Source organism: Maniola jurtina, chromosome 2 (assembly GCF_905333055.1).
Source record: "Maniola jurtina chromosome 2, ilManJurt1.1, whole genome shotgun sequence".
NCBI lineage: Eukaryota > Metazoa > Arthropoda > Insecta > Lepidoptera > Nymphalidae > Maniola > Maniola jurtina.
The window spans coordinates 3,112,072-3,128,043 of NC_060030.1; the positions used below are offsets into that span (position 1 = coordinate 3,112,072).

At 37.3% G+C, this 15,972-nt stretch overlaps 1 protein-coding gene across 1 annotated transcript in view; it reads left to right on the forward strand.

Annotated features, from left to right (window-relative positions):
• The window catches only part of LOC123870933 (protein eiger-like), a 48,794-nt gene extending 37,370 nt beyond the window's left edge, over positions 1-11,424 (forward strand). Inside the window, exons 4-8 of the mRNA XM_045914435.1 lie at positions 32-164; positions 6,681-6,774; positions 7,608-7,695; positions 9,532-9,686; positions 9,882-11,424. Coding sequence (XP_045770391.1) covers positions 32-164; positions 6,681-6,774; positions 7,608-7,695; positions 9,532-9,686; positions 9,882-10,169 — 758 coding nt within the window. The 3' untranslated portion in view covers positions 10,170-11,424. The remainder of the gene's footprint in view (positions 1-31; positions 165-6,680; positions 6,775-7,607; positions 7,696-9,531; positions 9,687-9,881) is intronic.
• The last annotated feature ends 4,548 nt before the right edge of the window (positions 11,425-15,972 follow it).

Genomic DNA, 15,972 nt, shown 5'->3' on the forward strand with positions numbered 1-15,972 from the left:
AGAAACAGGGCTAAAGGCTGTTATTTTCCAGACATACCAACACATCCGCCGGCGACACAGCCGCCTGCAAGCAATCGCGACAAACGCAGCGTCTTTCCCGACACTACACTCGAGAGTGTTTCCGACTTCACTGAGCCTAAGGGCGTGTCTAAGATGGAGGAAAGGTGAGGATACATGTAACAATATGTTTTTAGGGTTCCGTAGCCGAAGGATACCAACGGGACGCTATAACTAAGCCTTCCCTGTCCGTCCGTCCGTCCGTCTGTCTGAGGGCTATATGATATATATCTCATGAACCTTAATAAGTAAAGAGTTGACAGAGTGTGTTTTTATGTTGTCGCTACTCGCTATAACAACAAACAATAAAACATTTAAATGGCCGCTATATAAATTTAGAAATACATATAAATTAATAAGTATTCTTGACGCCTTTCTTCTTCTTAGTCTGTGTAAAAGGTGCCAGACTACTTGTGTATTATATTTCTGCTTTTACAACGAGAAAGGAAGTGCTGCGAGTCCTTTAAAACTATATGGCCAATATTTCAAGATGGCTATAAAGTAGGTATAAACCTTAAAAGCAATTTTATTAGGCCAGTCTTGAAAATAGCTACGGCAATGTTTTATAACACCTAAGTACTGGTCACTCGGCCATATGAAAGTTATACTCTCACGTAAGCTAAAGTTAGCGATTGTTAGGCAAACGTCAGATTTTGCTATAAACAATTTCCCAACAGCGCTCTCCAGTACACTGCATAGTTAACGTTTGCTCTAATTTCAATATGAACGAATCAATCTCGATGAAAAAAGACACGTTTTAAAAACTAATAATATCTAATAACTACCTCTACTGTCTCCTTCCAAAAGCATTTGCAACATCAGAGGAACTGCCAGTATTTTTGGCTTCTTGATAATTTGCCGATCAGTAGTATAAAGAGCGGTGACAACCTAATGGTTAGGAAACCTGCATGCCTGAGGATTCTCCATATTACACTCAAAGGTGTGTGAAGTCTGCCAATCCGCACTGGGCTAGTGTGGGAGACTATGGCCTAAGTCCTCATTCTGAAAGAAGAGCTGTGTTCAGTAATGGGCCGCCGATGGGTTGATCATGATGATGAGTATGAAGGACCTAAAACTTACTAGGTATCTATAAAATCTATATTGTGAAAAGCAGAAACTTGTTAGGAGGTTTTCGATTACACTACACTGCAGCCAGTGATGGAATGCGGCCGCAAATGGCGATCGTGTTTCAATATGAGAACACGAACTGCTTGCTTTTTGATATAAAAATAAATAGTAGTATATTATAAATATACTTCCATATAAGTGGATAGATATGTAAACAATCCTAAAATATAAAACACAAAATGTTCCTACCTATGTCCCTATTGTCCCTTATGGGCTTTGAAACTATCCAACCGATGTGCCTCAAACCAGTTTCATTAAAAAGGCAATAATGTGAAGCACACGCTAGTAATACTAATTAATTAATCAAAGACAGCGAAAATTTTACCTACCTACCGCGTGAAATATGTTTCCGAAAGGTAACCAACTATTTATTATTTCCATCAATATCGGCAACTTGGGTGACATCTCGAGAGAAAGAAAGTCGTCCTAATGGCTGAGTTGCCTATTTCTAATTTTTCAATTTTAGGGATGGTCAACTCGACCGCACGTACAAAACTATTCGTATAATTTGATGTAGTTAGTACAGGTACTATCTACATCGAATTGTACGAAATCATCATAATCATTAATAAGCTCAAAATATGTAGAAAGGCTAAACGTAGCCAATGACACATCATTTATCATAATCCGATAAGTAATAATTTGGCACTTAGATATATTATTACCATATACCGAGTTTCGACAAACTAAACAAATATTATACTGATAAATATAATCCTCTCGTAGTCATATAATTACAGACTCCTTGCCAAAGTATCGAGCACAATGACGTATTATGGTATTTTAATTCGACTACAAAACTTTATGATATTTTTATTACCTACAGCAAAATATTCGGTATAATTTTGCTTTCAATGAATTTATTTCTCCTTTTATAGCAACAGAACCTCAGAACCTATTATTTCGTTGCGGCGATAAAATTATAAGCACCTATCACGTGTATACAACGTAGGTACCCATTATTTCTCATAAACAAAATTTTCCACGTGACTAAACCCAAACTCGATGGAAGCTATACCTATTCTCCGAACACAAAGGTCTCATTCCACATCGGGCGAGATGTGTTGAATAAAATAAGATTGTTATTGTATTTACTAATACCAGTACCGTCGACATAACACCATTACCAACCACACTACCGACACGACGGCACCTGATCCAGACGATCGAGTGATGCGACCACGCTGACCAAACGATCCAGCCATTCTATGGATCCAGCTTATATAGCAGGGCGCAGGAGCATTAGCAACGCCGTGCGTCACGTTTGGCATTCACAAATTGCTGGCGTAGCATTAGGTGTTATGAAAACACCTTGTACACGTGGGGTGCTGACTGTCGACACGTTGTAGCGTGGGTAGGCATCTCTTAAATTCTATACATAGTATAAAGGTGCACTTACACACTCGCACGAGCATCAAAACGTGACCCAAAACCCCTGTTTACACATTCGTCTGCAATCTCATCTCACACTCTCGTCAGATCATAGGTAACAGTAATGGCGAGTGGCCAGACGTGATCTGTGGGCCAGACGGAGCGCGAGGGGGAATATAAGTACATACGTATAAATTCACGGTAAAAGGAAAAACAGCTTTCTGACATATCATCTACACGGTACAGCTTAAACCGTTGGGTCTAGAAACTTGAGATTTTGCAAGAAAGGGTTTTCAGAAATTCCATCTTTGTGTAGTGAAGATGGGACAAGTCGGTGTGCTTCTGCAAGATTACAGCCTGAAACATAAATCCGTCTCGGGAAGTTACGAAATCGATAAGCTTAGCTTAGACTACGACAACTGTGAACTACACTCCACTAATAACACAAGTTCTGAGTGTTACGTAATACCGCTTTTGTGCTTACTCCCTTTGAGGCTCTCGTATTACACGTCATTAATATTTTGCATCTAAGGCCCAAGGCACATTGCAACAGAGTCGACGCGAAGTGAAGCGACAAATCTGCAAGACTACGAAGTTTTGGCGTGAAACGCATCGATCGCCTACTAATATAATGAAAGGTGTATACTGTATATAATTAAGTATATCAAACGCACAAATGCTCTGCGTAACATGATACATTGCGTTTAGCGTAGGTACACAGAGCGTATGCGTTGCGTTCTAACGCACTAAGGAACCCTTACCACAGGATATATAATAGTCCCTTACCTTAAAGATATTATTTAACTAGGTCCTACTAGGACTGTCCTAACAACATGATCAAGTTACCTTTATTTCCCTCCACCTTTACTTGTTTTTCATACAATGTAGATAACAAAGTACCTACACAGTGAAAGAGTAAAAAAAAGGCTAAGATGCGGTCACACGATCGCAGCCCATGTCAAATTCTGAAGAAAGGATTTGACGGCACTCGCCTGGTTTCCGATTACACTTTCTCAGGAGATTATTATCAACACTGATCTTAGCCTGTTGAATTGCCCACGATTTTGCACGAGTTTTAGGAACAAAGGGATGTACGCTGGAAGACAAAAGACGAGAACTAAGTGGGTGCTAAGCTAGTTCTAGTTCAATAATATTACTGTTTGCTCTTGCCATGCTTTGTCCTCATACATTAGATTACATATAAAATGGATCACAGCTTCTTTTTAGGGCTCCGTACCTCAAAAGGAAAACGGAACCCTTATAGGATGACTTTGTTGTCTGTCTGTCCGCCCGTCCGTCGTGTCTGTCAAGAAAAATAGGCTACTTTCCATTGACCTAGAATCATAAAATTTCGCAGGTAGGTAGGTCTTACAGCAATTTTGTGGTTACATCATTAAAAAAATATTAAAATGGGTTTCAATTTTCACAGTAAGATAACTATACCAAATGGATTATCATATGAAAGAGCTTTATCTCTATATTATAAAAAAGATTTTTATTCATTTTTATGCATAATAGTTTTTGATTTATCGTGCAAAATTTCGGAAAAATTACCCGAGTAAGGAATCCTCGGTGCGCGAGTCAGACTCGCACTTGGCCGGTTTTTTGAATAACGAGCAACCGAGCTAGAAGATCAGATGAGTGATGACGATAACTATATCTATCAGTCACCAATGTATTGGGAATTTGTTTATAATAGGTAGGCATCACATTTTTTAGGGAAAACTAACGATAGGCCATTTCTATAACTTTAATTTATTTGCAAAATCTTTTTACACCCATAATTAACTTGTGGTGAACGGACAAACATCTTTCAGCGTCAGATTATGTACGTAATATTGTATGTCTGAGAAAAACGTAGATTTTATTAATATCCCTATCTACTGATCGATTCCCACGATAATGCTCAAGGTTCTAATTAATTCCAGCCTTTCAACAAAAACCTTTATCACGCAACCCGAGTATAGTAAGCAATAGGCAATATTGGACATAAATTTAATAATCGACGCAATATCCTTTGAATTGCGGATCGCGGTTACAATATGCTAACCGCGAATCCTTACAAAGACTTCAATAAGTACCTTGTGGTTTTGGGCTTTGTGAGTGGAAACAATATCGTTTTTGCGTTTAATAGCCTCATCGGGTGACAGAAGGGCTGGCTCATTTTTTGCGCAACGGATCAGCCTGGCTGTCCAACGCGGAAATGCAGCCAGTATTCTTGGCACCATTCCACGCGGGCATGATTTGTATAGTAATTAGATAAGGCTAGCTTTAAGTTTTATTGTACCTAATATTTTCAATAAAAAAAATAAAAATTAAAAACAATATCATGATTTAAAATAAAATAGGCTCTACAGGTTTGACAGTTGTTGTATCGAGATATAAAATGGAGTTATGATGATGGTGAAACATTAATAAAGCGTTTTTCCAGCACTTTCAAATATATTGCTGATTTTACTTTGTGAGAAGCAAAATGAAAGTACAATGATGCATTAAGTATGTAATTGAGTTAAAGTTTAGTTTATTTTGAAACATTTTAGAAATTACGCGTTGCTACTGAGCATTTGAGGTTTAGTTTCGTCCATAGAAATTTGATCAAATAAAAACTTTACTACGATTTTTGAATACGAAATTTGAACTTTTGTATGGAAAGATTTTCCTTCTAATCTAAAGATAGAATAACAAGGAAAATAATAGACAGGCGCCTTGGATAGTAAGTGGACTTGTTCAAGTAAAAATACGAAACTCGTATTTCTTGAAATAATTAATGTCTTAATTAAAACTATTTAACAACCCAAAGGCCAGAGAAGATTCGTTACAAAGTAGGTACTTTCGAGTAGCCAACAATTTGGGGAAGTTGTTTAGAATTTTCCGAATTAATGAGAACGTGTTTTGTGAACTTTAGGTTTCGATTGTTGGAAACTTTGATTTGTTTCAGCTAACAAATTCTTTAGCATTCCGCTTTGTCCGAAGAGTTTGTAGAACAATTGTGAAAACCGATAAGGGGTATGAGTTTAATAAAAGTATAAAAGTAAAATAATAGCCTCCCTAATATAATAATAGGGAGGGCCACTCCCTTAGCCGTTGAGCTATTGAGGCTATTATTTTGAATTTTATACTGAAGATCGAAAGGTTGGTTCAAATTCAGTCAGATGCACTATTTTTGTACCTACTCAAGCTTGACGCTTAGTTGGAGGGGAAAGGCGAATATTAGTCATTTAACATGATTATTATTCTTTTTTTTTTAAATTGCCGTTCTCCTTCGTAGTTAGCCCGCTTTCACCTTAGTCTGCATCATCACTTACTACCGGGTGAAATCGCAGTCAAGCGCTAATGGAATATTTTTTTAACCTTCAATCAAATATTAATAATACTTTTGGTAACTAAAATTAAGAGCTAGTTAGGCTTAGTTGTACAAAGTTCGTACTACGTTTCATGGTATTGACTCTATACCTACTTTATAGTCAATAGAGACTCAATAGAGGTAGGGTAATGTTCTCAAGTGGAGGTAGATACCTACTTTGATACCTACGATTGTGAGTCGCGAGTTTAGATCACGGAATTGCGGATCAGTGGTAAACCACCTAAAGGATTTGGAAAGCGCAACGATTTACGTTGTAATTGAAGGAATAACTCGGGATGACATGATTGCCATTTGAGGTCCACCTGTGTTTAGTTTGTAGGTACTTATACAAAGGCTTTTTTGAGTTCCGTACCTCAAAAGTGAAAACGGAACCCTTATAGGATCACTTTGTTGTCTATCTGTCTGTTCGTCTGTCCGTCTGTCGTGTCTGTCAAGAAAACCTATAGGGTACTTCCCTTTGACCTAGATTCATGAAATTTGGCAGGTAGGTAGGTCTTATAGAACAAGTAAAGGAAAAAAACCGTGAATTTGTGGTTACAACGCAAAAAAAATTAAAATGTGTTCATGAACAAATATGTAATACTTAATTAATATTTTCAATTTTCAAAGTAAGATAACTATAACAAGTGAGATATCATATGAAACGGTTTTCTTCTCATCTTTACCTGTACATTCTGAAACAGTTTTTTTTTATACGCGAAATTCACGAGTCTGACTTGCACTTGATCGGTTTTTTTTTTATTAATTTATTTTATTGCAGACGCAAGACTAAGAAGTTCTCTCCGAGTACGGACACGTTAAACAAAATGGCTCTGCACACTGTATCGAGAACTGCGAGAAACAGTAATAACGAGGTAAATATCATTAAATCATAAGAGCTATCTACTTACACCAAAGAAGTAGATGCCACTGAAATAAATACTTACCTACCTTTATCTTTTTTTTTCTCTCTCGTCTGGCTTTACAAAGATTAGCCAATGTCAAGTTTGTAGTTATTTGTAAAAAGTTAGTTAAACTATATATACAAGTATGGACCCCGTCCGTGCCGGCGCTCGCCGACACACGCACGGCACCCCCTTGGAGCGCTTTCCAGTCAGTTTTAACAAAAAAAAAAACATTCCAAAAAGGCAGAGCACGCCCGCCAGCCAACACCAACACACTACACAGACGAAGTCCAACTTTATCTTTAACTTAGTTTTAACGGTGAAGGAAAACATCGTGAGGAAACTTGCATACTTGAGTTTTCTCCATTATGTTCTCAAAGGTGTGAAATCTGCCAATCCACATTTCTTATTACTTTTCTTTTTTTGAGAGGACACCCGTGATCAGTAGTGAGCCGGAAACGGGTTGATAATGATGATGATGATGATGACCTTTATCTAGATTCTAGTTAATGAGAATAGTCACATTCCTTGACATACCTAAGCGGCGTTACTGGCGTACAAGTCATAGAGACATAAAAACACGGCTTACTCTTTTTTAAATAGTTCGATAAAAAGTGATTTTTATTATGGCCGCAACTGCGATTGACCTGCTAATAAAAGGGTTTGTACCTAATGAATATTACCCTGGCTCCAAAGTTCGAACCCTTGCACGCCACTGCGTATCTGTGATATCCAGTGAATTTTATTGCACACATTTAGCTACTATCCATGTTAAATGATAATTATGATTATTGTATTCGTAGGAGGGCAGTCCCAGGCGGGCTTTCGTAGCGGCACATTTCCACGGCAACACTTCACATCTCAGCCCCGAGATACATGAACACTACAAAGGTAGGATGAAAATCCATACTAATATTAAGTCAGTATCTCCACCCGGGATTCACTAACTTGGTGTTCAACAATGAGTGATAGCGGCCTAGCTTATTTGATATTTATTTTTGATTTATGGGTTTACCACGAAAAAATGTTTTAATATAGCCTCATGTTTTCAAGCCTCAATAGCTCAACGGTTATAGGAGCGGACTGAGATCTATTGTCTACCTACTCCTAGCACAAGCTTTACACTTAGTTGGAGGGGTAAGGGGAATGTTAGTCATGATTAAAATGACTAATATTCTTTTAATAAAAAAAATATATCATTTAGTGATGTGATAATGAAGAACCAACCAATGTCAAATGAGCTCGATAGCTCTATCGTCAGTATTGAACACTGAGTTAGCGAATCACTCCGAACTTTATCTACCTACTTATATCGATGCAAAAAATCACGTCTATCCTTTGCTCCATTGTGGAACAACCAACAAACAATCACACTTTCGTTTATAATATTAGTAAGAAGTAGGAATTTTTGAATAAAACAGAGTGGGCGACTGTGAGGAGTCAAATTATTCCTCAAGTATGTAATTAACTTGCCGCGAGCAAGAGCTGTAATAGGATTTACAAGTAAGAATTAATTCCGCCTAGGTACAAAGAGAAATAATATAATTAAAATTTAACAAGTATTTTCATAAAATGAATTGGAAATAATTGAGTATTATAATTCTTGTGTTTAAGAAGTGGAAAATTCCAGAAAATAACAAAGGCTATTAATAAATTAAGGAAAATAACTGCCAATATTTTCTTACCTTTAATTCTAACAATAATTAATGAAAAACAACTGACTCACGTCCGATGGTCGTATACTTACTTATACATTTTAAGTACCAGTCTTCTTCTTCTTCCAGCCCTTATCCCATGCTACGTGGGGTCGGCACAACATGTCTTCCTCTTCCACTCTCTTCTGTCATCCATCAACTTATCATCTACCCCTTTTATACGCATATCCTCTTTCACGCAATCCATCCACCTTTTCTTTGGTCGTCCTCTTCTCTTTTCTCCATCCACATGCATATTTAACATTCTTCTAGTGATATGACTCTCTTCCCTCCGCATTACATGCCCATACCATGCAATAAAAATATAAAAAAAAATATAAAATACCAGTAAAAATAAAAAATTTAAAGTCATAAATTTTCCGCGTCGTGCGGCCTATACGTGACGCTCAGCCTGCTGGACTTGCTGTGAGCATTTGAGTGGCTGACTAAGAATCGTGAAGTTCGAAACTAGTTAGTCTTAACCGACCAATATCAGGCGTGCAGAAATATTACACATTCAACATTACATTCACATTCAAACATTCATAGTTACAAAAAAATCGGTGATTTCCACGACCGGCAAACTAGAAACCGTGATAGGCTCGCATATCCTACGCTCCGCCTCAGGAAAGTTGGAAAATCGTTTGTGGGAATGAGTGTAATATTTTATAATAAAATTCCACAATCAATTTTAGACTTGTCTTTACACAAGTTTAAAAAATCTATTAAAAGTACGCTCCTGAAAAAAGCTTATTATACAATCGAAGATTATGTAAATGCCAAAAAAGCTTGGATTTGATGCGCTCCAGCAATACACGGCGCTGCAATTGCTTGTATACAGTTAAATTGTACATTTAAAAAGAGCAACCGCCGAGTTTCTTGCTGGTTCTTCTCGGTAGGAACAGCATTCCGAACCAGTGGTAGATTATTTTGACGATTCAAAAGCACTTGTAAAAGTTTAATTGAATAAAAATAATTTGAATTTGAATTTGAATTTTAATTTGAATTATATTATTCTTGCTCCGTCTTCCAGGAAACGGATTGATCCGGGTGGCGCACGGTGCTCCACATGACGTGTGGTACCCCTCGCCCTGGACTGCCGCGTCGCCGCCGCACACGCGCCCCACGCTCACCAGGACTGGCCACGTCAATGTGCACCATACCGGCGTCTACCTGGTCTACGTTCAGGTAAAAACAGAACTCTGAAATAACAAAGATTTCTTCACGACCCTCGTATGTTGGAGAATCTCTTTTCATTTAAATTTTACTCGTTATACTTTTCAGCACGATTGTACCAAGCCTTGTATTTAGTCAAATATTGCATGTATTATAAAACGTTGCTTTATAAAGAATTTACATCATCTTTCGTATCTCTTGTTCCAGATATACTATTTAGATAGTCACGACATAATATCCTGGGTGCTGCACCGAACCAGCGCGTATATGGACGGCCGAGACACGTTGCTCCAGTGCGCGCAATCCTCCCACTCCTCAGAGCGTCTAGAGAAGCCCAACTCCTGCTTCTCCGCCGCAGCTCTCTTCCTGAAAGCCGGCGACAGACTCGCAGTGAGAAACACAGGTGGAGATAGACACTCGCTGATGCAGCCAGAGAAGAGTTTCATAGGTCTCATTAAACTGGCCGATGCCGAGGAACCGAACGACGAAATGTAGTATTAAATCGTAATTAATTGTAGTACGAGTATATTACTGTTGTAATTTTGCCATTTGTTGAAGGGTACAAAGTACAAACAGACACATTACGTGCGTATCATAAAAAATGGTCCAAAAATCTTACGTTATCTTGCGTAGAATGAATGTTTTTTCGTTAATTTAAAAGTATGTATGAAATTAAATAATTAATTTGTATTTCGAAAAAGCACTGTGAAAAATCTGACAAATCTGTGAATTTTTAAGATTTTAATTACTTAAATGCTTAGAAAATATTTGAATCTTTCGTGGCCAAACTACTCAATTAAATTCATCATCGAATCTAGTACACATTATTGGTGTAATGAGTTATATTCCATAGGATAGGATATCACACATCTGCTAAAGGCGGAAATAAATCAAATCATTGATTTTCTATAACCAACGTCATACTAAAAACACGCCGCGGATTCTGCAATTGGGTAAAGTGTTGAGTGTATTTCCGCCCTTATTCTTGCCTAGCTGTGGAATTCAGCTTTACAATATGTATAGTGATATTTATATTTTAGTCATAAAAGTGCCATTAAGGGAAATTAACTCATTTCAGTTAAGTGTTTTAAATAGTAGGATTCACTTTCATGTTTGGCAAAATCGTGTTTGTGTTATTTATAACTACAGTTTATATAATATACATAGATGATTTTATAATCATTAAAATATATTTTTAGGATATTTTTTTTACTTTTATTTCTGATCGTTTCCGGACAATTTTCAACCCAAATGTTGTTCTTAATTAGTCCAGTTTTATTTTGTCTTTCAAATTTCCAAGCTTTGGTTGAAGCTTCCAAGAGCTTGGTTTATTTTCGTTTATTCTATTCTAATATTATATTATATTTTTTATTAATTATTTAGTTTATTTCTAGGATCGAACATGATATTATTAGGTATACAACCTATCTAATAATAGTTTGATCTAAAAAAAATTATAGTTCGTAAGTTAATTTGTAACTTAAACTTATGTTATAATATTTTAGTAATTTAATGATAATAAATGATAGTTAGCTCTTTTTTAAATATTTATCAAAATAATTTCGAAAGATCTGTTATACCATTGATATTGTAAGTAACAATTATAATACTATTATCTAATCTTTTAAAGTTACATAATTTATTAGTACCTATATTATTACTTAGGTGTGTCTATTATTACGAAGAAAAATTGCCTCGTTGCATTACGAACATTGATGTTAAGTATGTGTTAAGAATAAAATGATAAGAAATACAAGATTGTTTTATTTAAATGCTTAGAAATATTTTATTCCATATCCTTAAAAACCAGCGGCATCATTACCTAGGTCCTAGTGTGACAAACTTTTCATGAGTTGTCAGTGCCGAGTAAAAATAAAACCATAACATCAAAAAAATCTATATTTCTAAAGAAAATCTTTAAAAATGTTCTAGCGGAAAATTCCGAACAGAAAAAAATCGCGATTTTCCGCACGATTTTATTCATTGGCCTTTAGCGGTGCGAGTAGAGCACAGAGAGTAGGGCGGCGTGCGTGACACAAATAATACACCTGCTGCAGTATGGTATGCTGGGGCTGTCTATGTAATAGCGAGGCGCGAACGGAAGCAGCGGTAGCGTGAAATGTTTCGAACATTTATTTATACATCTCTTGATGCTTCTACACATAGCTACATATCCTGGCGGAAATTTTTTGCCGACCAGATGGAAAAATAATAGTTTAATGATTAAGATAAAGGCTAGGGGCGTCGTCCTAAGCGCCTCCTTTAGCGAAATGGCGAAGAAGATGGGACGAATGGGCTTTGCTAGACTTGTCTAGTCTATACGTCTCCGTGACGATAATCTCCACCACTTTTCAGAGAAAAAGATGTCTCTACTCTGGATGGGATGGGACGACATTCAGGCCACTGAAATAATGACTAAGCCGCTATCTCCAATAAGGGAATCCCAACGAGTCCGACCTACCATCGTCGTCGGCGATATTATCGCCCTGTAGGAATTTGGTGACACGGCGATACTATAGCCGCGATTCTCTCGTCCGTGGAGATGGAGCCTAAGAAGGTGGTATGAAATGGGTGGATTAGGGAGGTGGACGTATATGTGTGGTGGTGAGCTCTCGAGAATGTGTATGTCCAGCTGTGAACGCAAACAAACTGATTGATTGTCCTCTTTAAAAGGGTGCGTTGTCAATTGTTATCTTGTTGTCGGGATCGTAAAGGACGTAGGTACTTCAGGGCGTCTTTTATGTAGGGAGTGGTAAGTACTTTATATTCAGAGAAGAAATTTTCAAAAACAATTGATTATTATTATTCGTAGTTAGACTATTTTATAGCAATTTCATTGTACATATATTTACCTAAATTACCTGCTAGTCGCGTATAAAAGCTTCATCAGATTTTATAAAAGCTATCGAAATCAAGTTATTCATTATTTAGGTATACGTGTTCAGGGCCCGGGGGTCGACAGAAATTAGATTTGGCAATATAATGAGGCCACGGTATTACATTGAGTTACCCGCGTAAGAGATGCCAAAGACATTTAAGTAGGTAGCTAAGTAATAGGTATATTATATCATGGGGTCGCGGCTGTTCGGTGACCCTGGGAAAAAGGCAGCAAGCTATCGTACCTGCATGCAAGGTGTACTTAGAGGCTAGGGGAGTATATCCTCCAGGATGAGCCCATGGCGTTGCAAGAGAGGCAGTACGTTCTTTAGAGTTCCCGGAGCCTCTTAATATGCACCCTCAGTGGCATCGAAGGGGCTTTAGTGGGTAGTACCCTCACATAACCTGATCTCTCCCCACGAGATCAGTTCATGGGAACTCTTTAACTTTCTCTGCGCCCATCAAAAGCGGTTAAACTGAAATAGTGGGCCGTAAAAAGCTAGCAGATAGACACACTTTAGCATTTATAATATTAGATACAAAAACATAATTTATCGCTCTTTTATCGCGTATTCAGAATAGGCGCGTGCTTTTCCGTGTTGCTTTTTGGTTTAATAGGCCTCCAAATCCGTTTAAAGTGGAATGTTTATTCATTGGAACGGGAATCTGGATGTTTATCGCGCTGAACAGATCTTCGCAATAATTTGCTTCAGATTGTTTGTTTTATCTAATCCAGACTTGTTTACTTAAACATAAATTGGTATTTTAATAAGATCAGAGGAAATAATAGGCAGGCATAGACTACGGACGATTCTAATGGAAGGGGATTATAATAATTAAAGCTCTGTGTCCGCTAGTGACCAAACTTGCCGAAATTAGCTTGTCCACGTTTCTTCGTTATTCGTTAATCTGAGACAACCATATTAAAATGTAAAGTTCGAGCCAAAAAAGATACTGAAACAAAACTCATAACATAATTTTTATACTAGTAGATACCTATCTTGCAATACGTAATCAAAATAATTTATAGTAGACATATAGGTAGACTATACGACTCGTATATAGGTATACGAGATAATAATCGGTGTCTAAGTGGCAGTCACATCTTATGCTGTATCTCAGTGGCACACTAATTTCGTGAAAATTTCTAATAATTAAATGTCAAACTCAAATTTTCTATTCGCTAACGTCAGTTTTTAACCAAGATGACGTCATAGACAATGACTCTCGATCATAGCCATTAATGGGATGGAATAGAAACCGGAAATGCTTTTTCACGTATGTTTTCGTATCGATAGTTTTTAAAACTCTATTCACTAAGCAAAAATGACAGTTTGTAGTTAGAAACTTTATTAGGTGGCTACGATCGTTTTAACAACTAGTCGGGACCAGTGTTTTGCGACTCGCCACTATAATCCGTCCGTTTTATAGAGGTAATAATTTTATAGCAATCTCAACGAATGTAGAGATGTTTTAATTTCGAAGGATTTTTATTAATTACAAATCGGCTGAATTCCGCTCGGATTTTCAGAAAAATATATTATAATAAAAAATTGATACCTAGTACCTAGGTACTTACCTATTAGTTGTAAAAAGGTAAGTAATATAAAGTAAGGTTGGTTCGTCGGAGTTAAATTATTGTTATTTTGTAAGCAAGATAATAATTTAAAAAAAATATGGCTCGTGCCGTATTGATGGGGCATGCTGAAGAGCAGCGCCAACAAAAGGCGCTACGGGTCCACAGGCGCAGGCTGCGCGATATGTATAACCCAATGGAGCTGCCAGAAACAGAGTTCATTGCGAACTTTCGTTTGAGCAAGGCTGGCTACCAGCAGGTGTTAGAGGAACTCGGGCCTCACCTCCAAGCCGCTCGACGAAGGACAGCTGTTCGCCTTGAACTTAATGTAAGTCTCATGTTACCTACATGAGACTTACCTTAAGTTCAATGCGAACTAAAGTACCTATTTCCTATCTTTGTACCTTTTCTACTCCCTTTACAACCTCTCGCACTGCCAAGGGTCACTGGTAGAGATCTCTTATAGAGTGCTTCCCTGTCCACTTTTACTTTCTTTGTCTCTTAATTGTTACAACTTTCTGGTACAAAATAAAATAACAAATAAAAATAAAATTCTGATATTTATATTGAGGAAGAAAATATTGAGATTAAGTTAACACAAAAATTGGATTTTATATTTATTGCAGATCCTAGCAGCTCTGCATTTTTATGCCACGGGTAGGTACATATCAGCGCCCAATGGGGACATCACATCGTGCAGCCTGGTTTCCTAGAGGCCCTCCAGCGTATCGACCCATCGCAATATCGCGATGGGTCTCTGCAAACTCGACCAAGAGTTCGAATTGGCGCACAGAGACTTTTCTTCTTGGAGGCATCTAAATAGACAAAATATGCTTCATGATTTCGTTCAAATTGTGTGCTGAAGGAATAATTAGGTAGGTACACAATAAAAGCACTCAAGAATACTGTAATTCTATAGTCATTCTATAGTCATAATTCAAAGTTAGGTACTACAAAACACTAATCTATGCAAAACACAAAACCGTTTAAATTCAAGTCAAAGTTCAAACTGATGTAATGTCAATGTCAAATGTCCATAGATAATAATTAAAAACTAGTCGTACAATTTAAAAAGTCTTACATTTCTACTACGCTACCTGTCAGGCAGAGATATTTAATTTGGCCATATAAAGTCGATAAAATACGCTACTATGTTAATGTTGGCCAACTGCCAAGTGTTAGATACTCGTAATTAGTTAGCCACGCATTCGATACGGAATAGAAAAACACGTGACCTAAATTTCATGGATTTCTAACTGGACTCAGTGTCTAACGAAAACTTTCAAAGATACTGAATAAAAGCCCTTGCTGGTTAGCAATTTTAATTCCCACCACGATCACGATTTTCCACAAGAGAAATAAGTAGCTGCTTATACATAATATTATTAGTAGAGATACTAAAAACAACTTGGTGTCCAAAGCATAAAAAAGCTAGCTAGAGTGTTAACTCTTAATAAGTCCAATTGTGTTTGTACTGAAGAGAAAAGCAATGAAAGACTCGCATCACAGCGACGCGACGATGCGAATAAATTTGAAGCATTGAGGCGAGGGCGCGGGTGGCGTCGGCCTGCTCAATTAAATACCACCGCTCAAGAACGGGAACTCGCAAAAGGTATTTCAACAAACCATATCTACAAGTAGAATAACAGACAGATAGATTTAAAGATAAAGTGATATTTAATATCAGAAATACTAAAGCTGAAGTGCCAATGCACATAGCAAGGCACATAGTTCGAAAAACCGTTCGTCGTTGGAGTCTCATATTCTAGAATGGCGACCTTGCACCGGTGGAAGACCTCCCACTAGGTGGACAGATGATATCAAACGGGTCACAGCGAGCCGCTG